This window comes from Schistocerca nitens, chromosome 10, assembly GCF_023898315.1.
Source record: "Schistocerca nitens isolate TAMUIC-IGC-003100 chromosome 10, iqSchNite1.1, whole genome shotgun sequence".
In the NCBI taxonomy this organism is placed as follows: Eukaryota; Metazoa; Arthropoda; class Insecta; order Orthoptera; family Acrididae; genus Schistocerca; species Schistocerca nitens.
The window spans coordinates 44,384,402-44,402,595 of NC_064623.1; the positions used below are offsets into that span (position 1 = coordinate 44,384,402).

At 42.8% G+C, this 18,194-nt stretch overlaps 1 protein-coding gene across 1 annotated transcript in view; it reads left to right on the plus strand.

Moving 5' to 3' along the window:
* Positions 1 to 16,154, plus strand: part of LOC126209838 (dopamine D2-like receptor) — a 243,849-nt gene extending 227,695 nt beyond the window's left edge. The window contains exons 8-9 of the mRNA XM_049938968.1: positions 4,969 to 5,332; positions 15,940 to 16,154. Of these exons, the coding sequence (XP_049794925.1) occupies positions 4,969 to 5,332; positions 15,940 to 16,154 (579 nt within the window). The remainder of the gene's footprint in view (positions 1 to 4,968; positions 5,333 to 15,939) is intronic.
* Positions 16,155 to 18,194: the final 2,040 nt, after the last annotated feature.

The following is an 18,194-nucleotide window of genomic DNA, read 5'->3' on the forward strand; positions in this document are numbered from 1 at the left end:
CAGAAGTAACTGCTACCAGTGTTTGTTCCGCTATCATATAATCATACAATGAAGGATCCTTCTTTCTATGTATTCGCAATACATTACATTTGTCTATGTTTAGGGTCAGTTGCCACTCCCTGCACCAAGTGCCTATCCGCTGCCAATCTTCCTGCATTTCGCTGCAATTTTCTAATGCTGAAACTTCCCTGTATACTACACCATCATCCGTGAAAAGCCGCATGGAACTTCCGACACTATCTACTAGGTCATTTATATATATTGTGAAAGGCAATGGTCCCATAACTCTCCCCTGTGGTACGCCAGAGGTTACTTTAATGTCTGTAGACGTCTCTCCATTGAGAAAAACAAGCTGTGTTCTGTTTGCTAACAACTCTTCAATCCAGCCACACAACTGGTCTGATATTCCGTAGGCTCTTATTTTGTTTATCAGGCGACAGTGCGGAACTGCATCGAACGCCTTCCGGAAGTCAAGGAAAATGGCATCTACCTGGGAGCCTGTATCTAATATTTTCTGGGTCTCATGGACAAATAAAGCGAGTTGGGTATCACACGATCGCTGTTTCCGGCCGTAAGTCAGTTTGCGAGACCGGAGCCGCTACTTCTCACTCAAGTAGCTCCTCAGTTTGCCTCACAAGGGCTGAGTGGACCCCGCTTGCCAACAGCGCTCGGCAGACTGGATGGTCAACCATCCAACTGCTAGACCAGTCTGACGGGAAGCGGTGTTACCGCTGCGGCAAGGCCGTGGGCTCTCCCATGCACAGTCTACCATTAATATCACAACACAAACGGCTGCCGCATCCAGGAGGCATGAACTATTGATGAATGGTGTCGCAATGTCTTCAGCGTTGTCTTCAGTGATGTATCACAGTTCTGTACTACCTCGTATGACCATCACCAGCGAGTGTGGCGGCCGTCAGTGAGCCATATCTACTCCGACCGTGTTTTCGCTTGTGATGCTGAGAGTCATGCAGCTGTGCGAGGAAGAGTGGCACAGACAGTAAGCAGTGCTCGTTGAAGCCAATTACAGGGCCTCATACCGGGCACTGTGGAGGAATGAAGTGATTCTGACCCTCTTCGAAATGGGCACTGTTCCCTAACACTTGACCTCACACGCTAGAGAGAGTAATCAACATAACCCTCGTTTCAGCTGAATGCTTCTTATTCTGAAGAGAGGGCAGAAGCAAATTTGGGCGGGGATCTGCCCATTATATTACCTGCTGATGATACTGTGGTAACGTTTTATGAATTTTGTATAGTGTGCAGATTCCAACTTAGGCTTTTAGACTGGAGGTTTTAGTGTCTTTCAAAGTGGATGCCTCATCATCAGTTAGCTACTGCTCAAATGCTTCAACTTTTTCCACTTACCTCCTTCTATTACAAGTTTTAGAGCTGAAACATGTATATCGTATTTGTGTGTGTGTGTGTGTCTGTGTGTGTGTGTGTGTGTGTGTGTGTGTGTGTGTGTGTGTGTGTGTGTGTCTGTCTGTCTGTCTGTCTGTCTCTGTGTGTGTGTGTGTGTGTGTGTGTGTGTGTGTGTGTGTGTGTGTGTATGGCTGTGTGTGTGTGTGTTGTATGTATTTGTGCGTATTAAGAACTTTCTGAACTGCATTTGAAGTTTGATAGTTCTAACACTTTCATCCAACCGAGCGAGGTGGCGCAGTGGTTAGACACTGGACTCGCATGCGGGAGGACGACGGTTCAATCCCGCGTCCGGCCATCCTGATTTAGGTTTTCCGTGATTTCCCTAAATCGCTCCAGGCAAATGCCGGGATGGTTCCTCTGAAAGGGCACGGCCGACTTCCTTCCCCATCCTTCCCTACTCCGATGAGACCGATGACCACGCTGTCTGGTCTCCTTCCCCAAACAACCAACCAACACTTTCATCTACATTCACCACACTTAATATTAGTACTGGTGCCAAAAACCTGGCCGTCATGTGCCCAAAACACATCAGAATCATCTTGTCGCGGTCTCTCCTCATTTACTAGTGCGTGTTTCATATTGTTACGAAATATGACGTAACTCGAAACTACAAGACAAACCCTAACTTTTGCAGCTACCAGACTACGGCCCACCCACAAATCTGACTATGAGCGTGTATAGAGTGGCTCTGAAGAGTTCTACCCTCGAGGGAACTGAGAAGCGCTGCTGTGGACTGTTTTGTTTATGGCACTGTCGAGCTGATGTAAAGTGCAAACAGTAAAATTAAACGTAAAGTAGATGTGCTTGACTGGTATAATCGTTCTAACAGTACAGTCCCAGGGAGAGTGGTCAGGGATTGCTGGTTGTAAAGGAAACATAGTTTAGAAACCACTACTTTAATTGATGCTTAAGTGACAGAAACCATAGCATTCCAGGTATGGCCTTAGAAGCATTTCTAAATTTTCTTACAGTTTTGTGGCCAAGGATTTTCAGCTTGTGAGGATTAATGTTAATCACACACGCCTACCAACAGGAAAAGACTAGAGTACAGATGCACATGAACTATTATTGACAGACTTCTAGCATGTGTGTCACTATATTCCTTCAATGTACAAACACTGAGAGCGCTATTTTTGTGTGCTATTTTGGTTACAGATTAGCGCACACGCAGCTTCAGAGTAAAATTTCATTATGAAAACAATTCCATAATTTGCGGATATGCCGTGTCTCCACAGTATCCTTTCTGACAGGGGTACAAGTCCCGCAGAATATGCAGAAGAACATATTTGAAGTTTGTGCGGACGGAGATGGCGTACTGGCGCATGCAAAGCTGTGAGGGCAAACCTAGAATTGTGTGGATATTTCAATCGGTAAATCACTTGTCGAAGACAGGCACATTGTTTTAATCTCGCCAGAAATTTCACTGATCTTAATAAGCTCTAACAACAGATTTACTTATTTTAAGGTGGCGGATTGTTCAGAATTAGGGATATCTGTGTAGGGTGTGGTGGTGGTTGTGGTGGTGGTGATTGTTGACTGACTGATTGTTACTGATTGACTAAATATTTATTAACTATGACTGACTGTAGCTTGCAAGTGACTGATGATGAGGATTGTGATTCATTAGAGATTTGATTGGAAATTGTAGTTATTTATCCATCATGAAATTCTTACCATATTGGTAGAGCTGCAATAACGTACAGACATTAATTATATGCTAAGTATCCATTTCAGAGGTGTTCAGTGAAGTAAAGACAGGAAGTTCTAATAATAAAAGGACGAGGATTGAGGTGCAGACACGTATTTATGAAACACAGACAGGAAGACAAAATAAAACGTAAGAACAAACAAACAGCTAGATAATACTCTTCATACCCTGCGGAAAGCTAATATTCTGTGGGTTTCACTAATGTTCTCTTAGCTGCAGCAGGGTCAGAAGTACTCTGGTTATCTGGCAAGCTCCTCCAGACCAGCAGGTGTTGGTCCTGCCAGTCAGCACGCTGGCAAATTTCGTCACGACTGATGAAGCCCAATTTCCTGAGGTTTACTTTGCACTGTGGTAACACCCCAGTTCTCTGTCTCTTCAGCGTCTACCATGCCCTGTAAGGCAGGCGTGATCCTGCGACTGGTTCCTCTCTGACATTCGTTCGGTGTGCGTCAGGCAGAGAATCTAGCCGAAGTTCCGCTCGTCTATTTGCAAGAGATGAATGAGCTGCTGTAGTTCCATGCATGAAGATCTTTCTTGATCTGAGTCTCGTATGTTGTGACTCGTGTCCAAACATGAACATGGGCTGTTTGCTATCAGCTTCCTGTTTCATTTTCTCCACTTCTCCAGCTGCTTTCCAGAAAATACTTGATGGTGCTATACTCACAATTTGTTACAGTTTACTGACAGGAGTCGGTCGTAGACAGACTGTTGCAAGGTGTCCAGTCTCGTTCAAAGCAGTATGAAACATTCGCTAGACTGCTCCAGAATATTTAACTGTGAAGAAACGTATTGCCAGGGCAGATGTTCGAAGAACTTTTGTTCGAACAACAGGTGTGTCTTGTAAATTTGTGGATGTAGTTAATTTGGGATCATAGTCACTGAAAGAGGTTTATTATTTATTGATGACTTAAAGCACTCCGTCTTCAGGCCACGAGTGGCCTCCCGGGACCATCCGACCGCCCTGTCATCGTCAGTGGAGGATGCAGATCGGAGGGGCGTGGGGTCAGCCCACCGCTCTCCCGGTCGTTATGATGGTATTCTTGACCGAACCCGCTACTATTTGGTAGAGTAGCTCCTCAATTGGCATCAAGAGCCTGAGTGCACCCGGAAAATGGCAAGAGCGCATGGCGGCCCAAATGGTCACCCATCGAAGTGCCGACCACGCCCGACAGCGCTTAACTTCGGCGATCTCACGGGAACCGGTGTATCCACTGAAGCAAGCCCGTTGTCATTGATGACTTAAAGGAGATTATAATTAAATTTTGATTTATAATTGATTGAGGATTGTGATAGAATGGAGATTGTGATTGGCTGAGGATTGTAATTGGCTGGGGATGACTGAGTGGATGTTATGACACACAGGTTATTGTGATTTATAGGTGAACTGATTAGTCAATGTGATTTGGAATTATGACTGATATGGGACGATAACAGTGGCTAATAATTGAATTCAAGTAAAATAGGGACTGTGATTCTAAACATTGCTCTGAGCACTATGGGACTTAACCTCTGAGGTCATCAGTTCCCTAGAACTTAGAACTACTTAAACCTAACTAACCTAAGGACATCACACACATCCATGCCCGAGGCAGGATTGGAACCTGCGACCGTAGCGGTAGCGCGGTTCCAGACTGAAGCACCTAGAACCGCTCGGCCACAACGGCCGCCTGGGCTGTGATTGGTTGGGATTATGGCTGACCACTGAAATGATTGGTTGGTGGTTATAATTGATGAGTGATGAATACTGATGGTGATTATGAGTGATTTAGGGCTGTGAGACATTGGGGATTACAGCTGGTATGTGTGGGATGACATTGGTGTGCCCTTGTCTTCAGGTGCGGCGAAACGACTCGTCTTCTTCGTCCACGACGGGCCCCACAGTGGCTCCTGCAGGCGCCGTTTCCTCGCCAGTGGGGGCGACACCACGCGACGTGGGGTCTCCGGGGGCGGCGACCGGGTCCGCGACGCAGAGCCCGCCGCCTTCCGCCGCCCCCACGGCCGCGGCGCCGCCCCCGGTGACGCGCCAGGCGACGGTGGACTCCCTGCTGCCCTCGACGGGGGGCAGCAAGCGCGAGAAGCCGGGCCAGGCGGCCGCCAGGTTCACCATCTACAAGGTGAACCGCGCCAGCCGCAAGAAGCGCGACAAGTCCTCGGCCAGGAAGGAACGCAAGGCCACCAAGACGCTCGCCATCGTTCTCGGTGAGACTGCATTCGCACCTCGTGATCACAAACATCCACACGGAGTAGACCGTGTCAAGATAACTAACTATACCTCTGTAAGCAATGATAGTACACTGATAACATAGCTCTGCGACACAAATGTTGTTTCAGATTTATTGATTTTTAAAGTGTGTTCAACGCTGATTTCAGGAAAAATAGTGAAAAAATTCTATCACGTACAGTTATTTCACAAACTGCTTGTCTAGTTTTAGCTTTTTTCGATATGTCAACACTCCATGGAGTTTGAATTTTGGTTTTTAGGATCTCCGTAAACTGTTATTTAGCCGTTTTCGTACTACACTACGGGCCATTAAAATTGCTACACCAAGAAGAAATGCAGATGATAAACAGGTATTCATTGGACAAATATATTATGCTAGAACTGACATGTGATTACATTTTCACGCATTTTGCGTGAATACGTCCTGAGGAATCAGTACCCAGAACAACCACCTCTGGCAGTAATAACGGCCTTCATACGCCTGGGCATTGAGTCAAACAGAGCTTGGATGGCGTGTACAGGTACAGCTGCCCATGCAGCTTCAACACGATACCACAGTTCATCATGAGTAGTGACTGGCGTATTGTGACGAGCCAGTTGCTCGGCCACCATTGGCCAGACTTTTCAAGTGGTGAGAGCACTGGAGAATGTGCTGGCCAGGGCAGCAGTCGAACATTCCCTGCATCCAGAAAGGCTCGTACAGGACCTGCAACATGCGGTCGTGCATTATCCTGCTCAAATGTAGGGTTTTGCAGGGATCGAATGGAGGGTAGAGCCACGGGTCGTAACACATCTGAAATGTAACGTCCACCGTTCAAAGAGCCGTCAGTGCGAACAAGAGGTGACCAAGACGTGTAACCAATGGCACCCCATACCATCACGCCGGGTGATACGCCAGTATGGCGATGACGAATACACGCTTCCAATGTGCATTCACCGCGATGTCGCCAAACACGGATGCGACCATCATGATGCTGTAAAGAGAACCCGGATTCATCATAAAAAATTACGTTTTTCCATTCGTGCACCAAGGTTCCTCGTTGAGTACACCATCGCACGTGCTCCTGTCTGTGATGAAGCGTCAAGGGTAACCGCAGCCATGGTCTCCGAGCTGATAGTCCATGCTGCTGCAAACGTCGTCGAACTGTTCGTGCAGATGGTTGTCGTCTTGCAAACGTCCCCATCTGTTGACTCAGGGATCGAGATGTGGCTGCACGATCCGTTACAGCCATGCGGATAAGATGCCTGTCATCTCGACTGCTAGTGATACGAGAGCGTTGGGATCCAGCACGGCGTTCCGTATTGCCCTATTGAACCAACCGATTCCATATTCTGCTAACAGTCATTGAATCTCGACCAACGCGAGCAGCAATGTCGCGATGCGATAAACCGCAATCGTGATAGGCTACAATCCGACCTTTATCAAAGTCGGAAACGTGATGGTACGCATTTCTCCTCCTTACACGAGGCATCACAACAACGTTTCACCAGCCAACGGCGGTCAACTGCTGTTTGTGTATGAGAAATCGGTTGGAAACTTTCCTCATGTCAGGTGTCGCCACCGGCGCTAATCTTGTGTGAATGCTCTGAAAAGATCACAGCATCTTCATCTTGTTGGTTAAATTTCGCGTCTGTAGCACATCGTGGTGTAGCAATTTTAATGGCCAGTAGTGTATAATGAGTGAGATGTTGAGCTCAGAAAGACCATAAGGTTGCTAGTATTATACGTAGTAGATATTTGCGAGGCAGTTTCTGCAGGAAATAAAGGGAACGAGACATAGTACAAAAGTGTCATGTTAAACGAGAGATGTATATGACCGTTTTTATTATCATTCATTCCTGTTACAGCTACTATCTAACCCCTGCTCTATATTTCTTAGCAATACTTGGATGTTAAAAAATTATGGGTCTACAGTAATTTTTAACTGCCTTTCCAAATAAGTTCATTTCAGTAATCTCCTTAATTTCCTTTCGCAACGTATTACATAATTCTGTTTCTTGTTTGGTGAAAGCTGTGTTATGTTTCATCTTTCTTAATATCAGTCCCGTAATTTCAGTCTTGTTGCATTTTCAGGGAAAAACATATCTATGTACCAGTTATCAAGTTTATTTTTGATGTGTGTAACTGACTTGTAAATGTACTCACATATAATTGAAATTGCCAGTGTTTTGAACAGATCTATGGAGTGATCTCGATTACTGTTGTTTGTTTCTGTTTTTATGGCATTCTTCTGTAGCTTGGACTCCCTGTAGATATTTTTTGCATTTGTTCCACGAAAAGAATTCCATAGTTCTGAACTGAACGTACGCATGAATAGCATATAACTAAACGACACTATCTCTTATATAATGGTGACAGGTCTCTAACCTGCTCATAACGTTCTGTTTGCAAGTCATTTTTTGTGTTCCGACCACATAAACTGACAATTAATATTCATTCGCAGAAATTTTGTCTGTGATACACAGTCGGCAAACAAGGATGGAGCTTCGTGAATGATCAAATATATGTTCACACACTGGGTGACGTTGGTTTCAAGGACAGTATTTGGAACAAGTGAAATTACTAAAGGCTAGTAGAAAGCTGAAGCGGCCTACGATGGTTTTTCAGCAGGGCACGCGAGGGTGTGGTTCTACATCAACATCTACAATCGTGTGGCAGCACCATTCGGTAGTATGCAGGCAGGAAACCTAATAATAAAACAGGAAACCTAATAATAACAGGAAACCTAATAATAAAACAGAAAATTAACATCCAATAAAGACTGGTTGGGTGAAAAATAGATACGAGAAATATATTAACAAACAGACGCTGAAAATGGAAGGAAGGCAGTATTAAGGAACTTACTAGAATTTTAAACTTAATAGTCATGTGGCTGTAACACACTGCCGAGATCCAGTGGAATCCTCAGCACGCTAGGAGTCAAGGAACCAATTGGGAAGCGACATCAATCGAGCATTGCATAAGAAATAAATCCTGCCAGTTAACGAGACTCAGTATGTTAGGAAGCGTCCTTGTATAGCTGATTTATACAAAATGTCAGAACATAATAAAATTTGTAACACGAAATAATCTTGATGGAAAATAAAAGCCATTAAATACAGGCAATAATTATCGACTTAGAATAATGACGAACAGTTTTCGTTAAAGAAGGTGTGATGCGTAAAGGGGATCTCAAGAAGAAGGGGGGTGGGGATGAATGAAAATAAAAAAGTGACGATAATAGGGAAGGAGGAGTGGACCAATGAACCAAACGTAAGTTGTGGATGGGGAGTGGGTGGAGGTGGGTGTGAGAGAAGGATGTAAGAAATGAAGCGAAAATATGTAATATAACATTAAATATGTGAATAAAGCTAAACAGACAAGAAATGAGATATTTCAATCTTTACGCAAATTTCGACTACCTATATAGGCCTACTTATTTTTATTCGCATTTTTACTGTTTCAATCTTATATTTTTATGTTACATATTTGTGCTCTATTTCCTATTTCCTTCTGTCCCACCCTCTTTCCCCCTCCCTCCACTTACGTTTGATTCGTTAGTTAACTCTTCCATGTTATCCAATCACTGTTTTTATTTTTCTCCACCCTCTATCTTCTCTAGATTTCCTTTGCATTTTTCACATTCCTTAACTAAAGGTTTTTCATCATTATTGTCTGTATTTAATATGTTTCATATATTATCATGAGTATTTCATGTTCCAGGTTTCATTATATTTTGGTATCTTTGTATTCATCATCTGTGTAAAGACACCTTCCACATTTCTGTGTCTCGTTCATTCATAGAATATGTTGGTTATGTGATGCTCACATGGTGTCTCTGACGTTTCCAGTTGGTCCATCGCACCTGTGTGCTCAGTGTTCCATAAATACAACTTTACTGTTCCCTGTTAAAAGCGACTGCGAGAAAAAAAACACAACTTATTTCTGAGTATACAGTTTTTGTTGAAAACTAGGTATAAGGGGAGAGAATTAATACAGGGTGTTACAAGAAGGTACGGCCAAACTTTCAGGAAACATTCCTCACACACAAAGAAAGAAAATATGTTATGTGGACATGTGTCCGGAAACGCTTATTTTCCATGTTAGAGCTCATTTTATTACTTCTCTTCAAATCACATTAATCATGGAATGGAAACACACAGCAACAGAACGTACCAGCGTGACTTCAAACACTTTGTTACAGGAAATGTTCAAAATGTCCTCCGTTAGCGAGGATACATGCATCCACCCTCCGTCGCATGGAATCCCTGATGCGCTGATGCAGCCCTGGAGAATGGCGTATTGTATCACAGCCGTCCATAATACGAGTACAAAGAGTCTCTACATTTGGTACCGGGGTTGCGTAGACAAGAGCTTTCAAATACCCCCATAAATGAAAGTCAAGAGGGTTGAGGTCAGGAGAGCGTGGAGGCCATGGAATTGGTCCGCCTCTACCAATTCATCGGTCACCGAATCTGTTGTTGAGAAGCGTACGAACACTTCGACGGAAATGTGCAGGAGCTCCATCGTGCATAAACCACATGTTGTGTCGTACTAGTAAAGGCACATGTTCTAGCAGCACAGGTAGAGTATCCCGTATGAAATTATGATAACGTTGAGCGTAGGTGGAAGAAACTAAAATGAGCTCTAACATGGAAATTAAGCGTTTCCGGACACATGTCCACATAACATCTTTTCTTTATTTGTGTGTGAGGATTTTTTCCTGAATGTTTGGCCGTACCTTTTTGCAACCACCCTGTATATGAGAAAGAATTTGTGTAATGGTTTAAATGCACTGCTATCGAAGTTAAACTTACTCCGACCAAGGAAACTAAACTGTACTTTTTTTTACCCCGTCACTGTATTATCTTCCTCGCAATCGGTTTTAAAAGAAAACATAAAAATTGTTTAAAAAATACGTAGGCAATGTTCATTTGAATATTTGTTACAGTGTCGTGTAAAAATTAGCTGCAAATCAGTCAACAACTTTTCGACATTTTTTTAACAGTGAGAGAGAGAGGAAGTATTGTTAGAAAAATGTCGAAAAGTTGTTGACTGATTTGCAGGTAATTTTTACACGATACCGTAACAAATATTCAGATGAACATTGCCTACGTATATATCTTTATTAGAGAAATGTGAAAAGCTTGAAGTAAATCGGTTGACAACTCTGCGAGATATTTCCTAAGAACGCTTTCAGTTTGTATGCTGTATATTTACATGTTAGCAAAATACAGTGTAAGTTCTTTGTATATGAATCATCCCCATGCATCAATTAGTTAACGTACAAGATTGTTGATTGGTTCACTGACATCCTTCTCATAATCGGGAACAGCATTATATTCCATCTGGGTGTTTATTAGACAATGTTGTAAAACTGTGAGGTCAATCAGTCAAGAACTTTTTGAGATCTTTAGTAACAATGCTATATATGAAGACCAAATTGCTTTTTAATATTGTTACGAAAAATCTCGAAACTTTCTTGACTGACTTACCTTACACACACACACACACACACACACACACACACACACACACACACAATCACATTAACTGTGGAATTAATCAATAGCGTGTGGCATATAATTAGCATGATAGTGGACATAATCAAAGTGTTGTTAGAGTTAATCAGTGTGACAGTGGAGAATGTCATGATGATGGAGGTTATCAATATGATGATGCAGATATTTAATATGATGCTGGAGATAATCAACGTGATGTTCTAGGTAGTCAATATGATGGTGGACATCATCAGTTGGCGATGAAATTATTCATTAAGATTGATAAGAAAATTATGATGGTCTAGATCATTGTGAACATGAAGATGATTCTGGCTATCTGTGCTAATCAATTGAGGACATGGGAGAGCGGCTGGTCAAATACTTAACAATGAAATTCACTAAACAGCTGTGCAATTGACATGTTCTTTTATTTTATTTTCGCTACCAGTTCTGGCAATTCATTATGCCTCGTTCAGACCCAATACGCGCCTCTGAAAAATAATCGGTATTGGCATTCTGGAGCCATATGTTTCCGGATGTCGTGAATTCGTAGCTCAAGTGCCTCCTTCGAAGAGATGATTGCAGATGGACTCAGTTGCATTCATCTCTTCGAAGGAGGCACTTGAGCTACGAATTCACGACATCCGGAAACATATGGCTCCAGAATGCCAACACCGATTAAATTAGATTAGATTAGTACTTGTTCCACAGATCATGAATACGACACTTCGTAATGATGTGGAACGTGTCAGGTTAATAAAAGGTGTCTATAAAAGATATCATATTACACAAAATATTACATGACACTTATTTGCTGTAACATGTGGCAATCTATCACAGATTTACTTCAACATGGAGAAAGGCCCTACAGTTTTCCTGTAGCATGTAGGAGAACTTGCTATGTTTGGCAGTAGCATGGAGATTATCAACTTGCAATTTCACTATAACATGGAGCGAATTGCTACATAGATGGCAAACTGTTATAGTTACCTGCAATATGGGGCATCTTGTTACAGTTTTGCATTAACGTGGTGTACCTGTCACCTCTCCTAATATCTGACACCCCCTCCCCCATCAGTAGCTCTCTGACATCCTCAGCATCTGACTACCACTGCACAGAGACCCCGTCAGCTACTGATGTCACAGTTAAGTTTTCAATATTCAGTGACTGAGTTCTGCCACCATGTAGTGGCATGCACACTTCACCACTTCAAGCTATAGCATATACACTGTCAGTTTCTAGTTTTAGATTATACGGCAATTCGGGAAGGCTATGTGTTTGTGTCAAATATCATTGCCCCGCCTACACAGCATTATCAGCAGAAGATGAATGTTTTGTACTGCAAGACCAAATTAATACCCTAGAATGGAGTCAGTATAATTGTGTGTGTAGCCGAAACCATAGCAACTGTCATTCCTTACCTACATCAACGCGTGTTACAATTCCTCACTGTCCCACCTCATCGAAGTGTCATATTTTACACTGTATGACAGCAGATGATGATACTGTTTCTCTGACCTTCACATAGATTTTACGGATGAGAGTTTGACGAATTTAGACATGGGAATAACATTGGTTTCCCACCTCGATAATTGAGTGGTTTGCACGTCTGACTGCCATGTGTGGGATTCAGGTTGGATTCCTAGTAGAGGCATGGAGGTGTGGGAGGTGTGGAATGGGGGACTGAGCCTCACGAGGCAAACAGAGCAGTTACTTGATCCAGTAGCAGCTGCCCTAAGGTCAAGAAGCCCGACAACGGCCACCAGAGCGCTCTGCTGGCTACGTCACCCTATACACTGCATGCAATACACCATTCGTGGAGGGTGACACAGCAGTTGGTTGGGCCTCACTGGCCTTTCTAGGACCAGGATACAAAACAATAACACTATTTACTTTGTAAATTCTTGTCAACATGTGCATTTTAAAGTGAAGCTGGACCAGCAGCAGTGCTGAAGTGACTTTTGCAGTGTAATGGAAACAATTTTTTATGAATTTGATGAAGTTAATGTGTGGTATTAATGAATGGTACGAAGGTCAAAACCAACATCTATTCAGCATGTAACATATTACTATGTTTAAGACGTTGCTCATTGAGCCATATACGTTATCTCGCATTTTTAGCTGCCTCTCTCACACAAATAATGATAAAAATTCAGAAATTCAGAGTCGCCACCAGCTCAAGCCCTTCCTAACCATTTAGAAAAAAACGGAGCTGGAAAATTATTAGTTTCATTGCTTTAATAATTTAATTGCAAGTACGCAAATTTTTTAAGCAGCCAGATAAATAGCACTCCATGTCGTGCATGAAGCAGCTTGATTAATTCAGGAATGGAAATCAGAGTAAGGGGGTAAGATCGACACCAAAGAATTTATTTTTCACGTAAATTATTTGTTGTAACTAAATATTTGGTTGCACATCCTAACTACACATAACTGGTGCGTGACTCGCAATATTTAAGTAAGAATTACGTGAGAATGAAACAGAGCACAATTTAACTACAGCAAGAAGAAACACAGGAAACGGGGATAGGAGACAATGATACTATCATCTCCTTTGCATTCGTACCATACAAATATCTCAGTGAGATTCGCATTACGATTCTACGCATGCACTATTCTGGACAGAGGTTTAACCAATGCACGAGGTTGTGCGATAATTATTCAACATACTAACTGCGTCTGCTGCTTGCAAACGGCCGAACTAGAGCACGTGGTGCATTCCAAATAAAGCTGTTGTGCTGCTTTGTAGAAAGCGCCCGAAAGAACCGATATTCTTGCCGAAATTATAGCTCATTAAAGAAGAAAACTGTTAAAATAAAGCCTATTTCGGTGCCAAGGTGAACCAGAAGGGTCATCGATTACCGAACACGTGGCACAAAATCGACACACAAAGACAAAAGCAACTTCCACAAAATATAAGATTAAAATCATTAAAAATCATACTCGCTTCACACGCTTTAGTCAAGCTGAAGTTCTTAAGTATTTCACGAGTTAAGGGGCTCCGGAACGCCCTATACTTGCAATGTTAAAATAACGCTTATAAATTACATCTTTCCTCACAAAGTATTTGAGGTAGGAAGTTGAACTTTTTACAGATTATTTATTGGAATATGGGCTACAACTTAACACAGGGATTTTACAAAATTTTAGTTCAGTTATTAAAGATGATTTTTTTCAATTGTAATGAAAATTCACAAAATTTTTTTGCAATTTTTTATTTATATATTCAAAAATATACAGTTTTTTGGAAAAAGGCTGTGTTAAATCATGCAGAAGGTACTGTGTAACATTTACTGAAAGTTTGAAACAAATATGTTTGGAAGATCCTTAGAAAACATGTAATTAGTATGAGAAAATAAAAGTTTTGGGAATCGAGCGACAAAGATTGGATTAACTTTTTAGTGCATTCCAGGTCCATAGGATGGATTATCTTTATCCTCTGCAAACTCCTCCTCCAGCTTCCTCTTGTTCCTCCTCCTGTTTACTCTTGCTTGTATTTCTAGACTCTTTACAGCCCTGTCTGCAGCCCGAAGGCGTTCCTTGTCTAAAGCAAGCATCGTTCGTACCATGTTAGAACCTATCTTCATTCCCATATTTCTAAATACCTTTGGCTTTCCAACATTTCTCCTTTTCTTAAAAGCCTTCAGAGGATTTCTAATAACTTTACTTTTACTCATTATTATACTTCAACAAAACAGAGACTCAAGAAACAGAATTAATTACGAATATCTTCGAGATAACGACAGAGTAAATAAGCATGAAACAATCGACAATCACACCAGCGATATATATTTAACCATCACAGGTTAGCCACAACACATACTTTATTTCACATCACTAAAATGTACCTGATGAACACGGACGTTAATAATAACACCATTTGACAGCAGTTTAACAGCGCCACAGTGGGTCACGCCCATGTAGAACACATTTCAAAAAAAAAAAAAAATTTAAAAATAGTTGTAGTCTTCGGAATTGAATAAATTATATATCTATTAAAAGGTAATAGTCTGCAGATTCAGAAAACGCAAAAAAGTAAAAATTGAACTTGTCATGATTTTGAGCCTTTCCGGAGCCCCTTAAACATAACGAAGTCCTATCTCAATCTGCTTCCTATCACCTGAAACCCCTCTTAAGAGCTACGATCCGTACTCACCAAACGCTCACCGTAGAGTGCCCCTTTCTCTTTCCAGATTATCTAGCTCCGTCACCAACCTCACACACAAAAACAGCCTTCGACACAGCCCCCGACTAAGATGGATAAACCTCTCTGTTCAGGTATTGGAAACCTAAGTTGGTCATCCTGTACTCTCCTCCGAACGAGAAGCAACATCGTCTGCTCACAGCAGACGATGACCAACTCAGCGTTTCCCACCAAACAAAACCGAAACCCCACATTAAAACACACACATAATAATCAATAGGCCTTATTTCGGTGCTCAGTCTTTCTGGAAGAGTTCATGAACTGAGCTAAAATTAGGTAGTAAAGTGAATAAGTTGTACCGAATGCGACAAGCGTCTTATGAAACGACTTCACAGAGACGTTTCAAGCAACTACGAGTGTTTCAGTAGCGCTGTTAGCTACATGTATTTTAAGAAGTTTTGCAGATAATTATGGTATGGAAATATTAAATTTGACTGTCTATTGTGCGTGCAAAGTGTGATACAGTACCTGAACTTAGATTGTCAAGAAGTGTTGCTTAAACTATACGTTTTTTCAGTAGTACGAACACACAAGCCATGCCTATTTTTCAATGTTATAGAACAAGTTACAACAGTAGTTTCACATGCGTGTACTTGATATCATTACTTAATATGATAGATAATTTTGTTTCCGTCGCAGAGGTTGTATTTTTCAGAGGTGCATATTGTGCCCGAAAGTGGCATAATGAATTGCCGAAACTGGTAGCGAAAATAAAATCTCAATTGCATGGCTGTTTGGCGAATTTCATTGTTAGATGTTAAAAATTCTTGCTACAGCGATGATGATGATGATGATGATGGTAATACAGATTTTATTGGCTAGTGAAGTGCAGTTGTTGTTGCTTATTATGACGGGACAGAGTCGATGGCGCGGTGTTGCACTGTCTGCTGGTTTCGCAGGCGTCTTCCTGGTGTGCTGGGTGCCGTTCTTCACGTGCAACATCATGGACGCGCTGTGCACCAAGCTGTCGGGCGACTGCTCTCCCGGCGTCACCGCCTTCATCCTCACCACGTGGCTGGGCTACATGAACAGCTTCGTCAACCCCGTCATCTACACCATCTTCAACCCGGAGTTCCGGAAGGCCTTCAAGAAGATCATGGCCATCGACACGTAGCGCAGCTGGTCCACGTTCGCGTCGGTGTCGCCCGCCGACGTCGAACTGTGAAAAACCGTGTGGGATCGGACTAGGGCTCTGCCGCACGCTCTGGTCATAATAGGACAGTGATGGGTGTGCCGGACATAGCCTACTGCTAGAATTAGACGCCTGTTTTAGACCACTAAGGTTTATGTTTGTTGTCTGTAATTGTGAGTGTTGTGCACTAGATCACTGTAGAGTTCTGCTGTTATTGTTGCTATAGCCTCCAAAACGAAAGAACTGCTTGCAGCGGTGCTACGAAGAAACACTTATCGAGACATCAAACGTAACTGAGACCCTATACGGACGTGCAGCACACATATGCACACACACACACACACACACACACACACACACACACACACACACACACGCCATTCATGCATAGTGGGCTACAACTTCTCCAACTGATAAAGACCATGATTGAGATTTCCCGTCATGATTTCATCGTCCACAGTTTTTCTTACAAGGGAACCTCCCCATCGTACCCCCCCTCAGATTAAGTTTTAAGTTGGCATAGTGGATAGACCTTGAAAAACTGAACACAGATCAATCGAGAAAACAGGAAGAAGTTGTGTAGAACTATGAAAAAATAAGCAAAATATGCAAACTGAGTAGTCCATGCGCAAGATAGGCAACTCGAGGATTAGATGCGCTCCGGAGAGCCTTGGTTCCGTGGTTAGCGTGAGCTGCTGCGGCACGAGAGGTCCTTGGTTCGAATCTTCCCTCCTGTGAAAATTTTAATTTTTTATTTTCAGTTTATGTGACAAACTCTTATGTTTTTGTCACTTTTTTGGGAATGATTATCACATCCACAAGGAAACCCAAATCGGGCATAGTAGAAGAATCTTTTTACCCTTTCGCCAAGTGTACAAGTTAGGTGGGTGGACAACATATTCCCGTCACCAGTGTCGTATGGAATACATCAGACGTGTTTTCCTGTGGAGGAATCGGTTGACCTATGACCTTGCGATCAAATGTTCTCGGTTCCCATTGGAGAAGCACGTCCTTTCGTCTACTAATGGCACGGTTTTGCGGTACGGTCGCAAAACACAGACACTAAACTTATTACAGTGAACAGAGACGTCAATGCACGAACGGACAGATCATAACTTTGCGAAAATAAAGAAAGTAAACTTTTCGCTCCAAGGGGGACTTGAACCAAGTACCTCTCGTTCCGCAGCTGCTCACGCTAACCATGGGACCACGGCGCTCCTGAGCTAATAATAGCCTTGGTGTTGCCTATCTTACACATGGACTACTCAGTTTGTATATTTTGTTTATTTTTTCATAGTTCCACACAACTTCTTCCTGTTTTCTCGATTGATCTGTGTTCAGTTTTTCAAGGCCTATCCACTGTGCCAACTTATAACAAAATCTGAGGGGGGTGCGATGGGGAGGTTCCCTTGTTAGCAGTATGTGGCGATTTGGACCATGTAACCTAGATGATCCTTTGTGGCGGACATTTTTCAAGCACTGTACACAAAGATTTTCAGATTTGTATATACGGTTCTCGGGCGTGACGTCGGATTTCATAGTGAAAACTCCACAATATTTCATCAGCGCAACTGGCCGACATCTTCAGGTGCGTCGAACACACTGCTAAGGCATGACCAGAGTTCCGTATTTATGCCAGTCTTAGGCAGGAAGTGCGCATGCGTGGAAGGCGCCAAATTCGATGGCCAATAGGGACGATATCAACCGATAGCTGGAAGGACAGCAACGCAACCTACAGGATGAAGAACCAAGGACTTCGGCGCACGCGCGGAGGCTGCCGCCGCTGCTCTGCGCTGCCATCGGCCGCCCCAGCGACCTCTGTCGGAAGCCGCAAGCAAAAATGCGCGTCCGTGTAAGGCGCGTGACTATCCACCCGATGTCAACAGAACATTTATGTTGCTGGCGAATCGTCATCCGTCGTATGACCAATAGTACTCCTCTATGCTCGATGCGACTTCAATATGGCCACTGCTGGAACCCAAGCAACAGACCAAAACTCTCGCGTCGACGAGTTCGTACTGG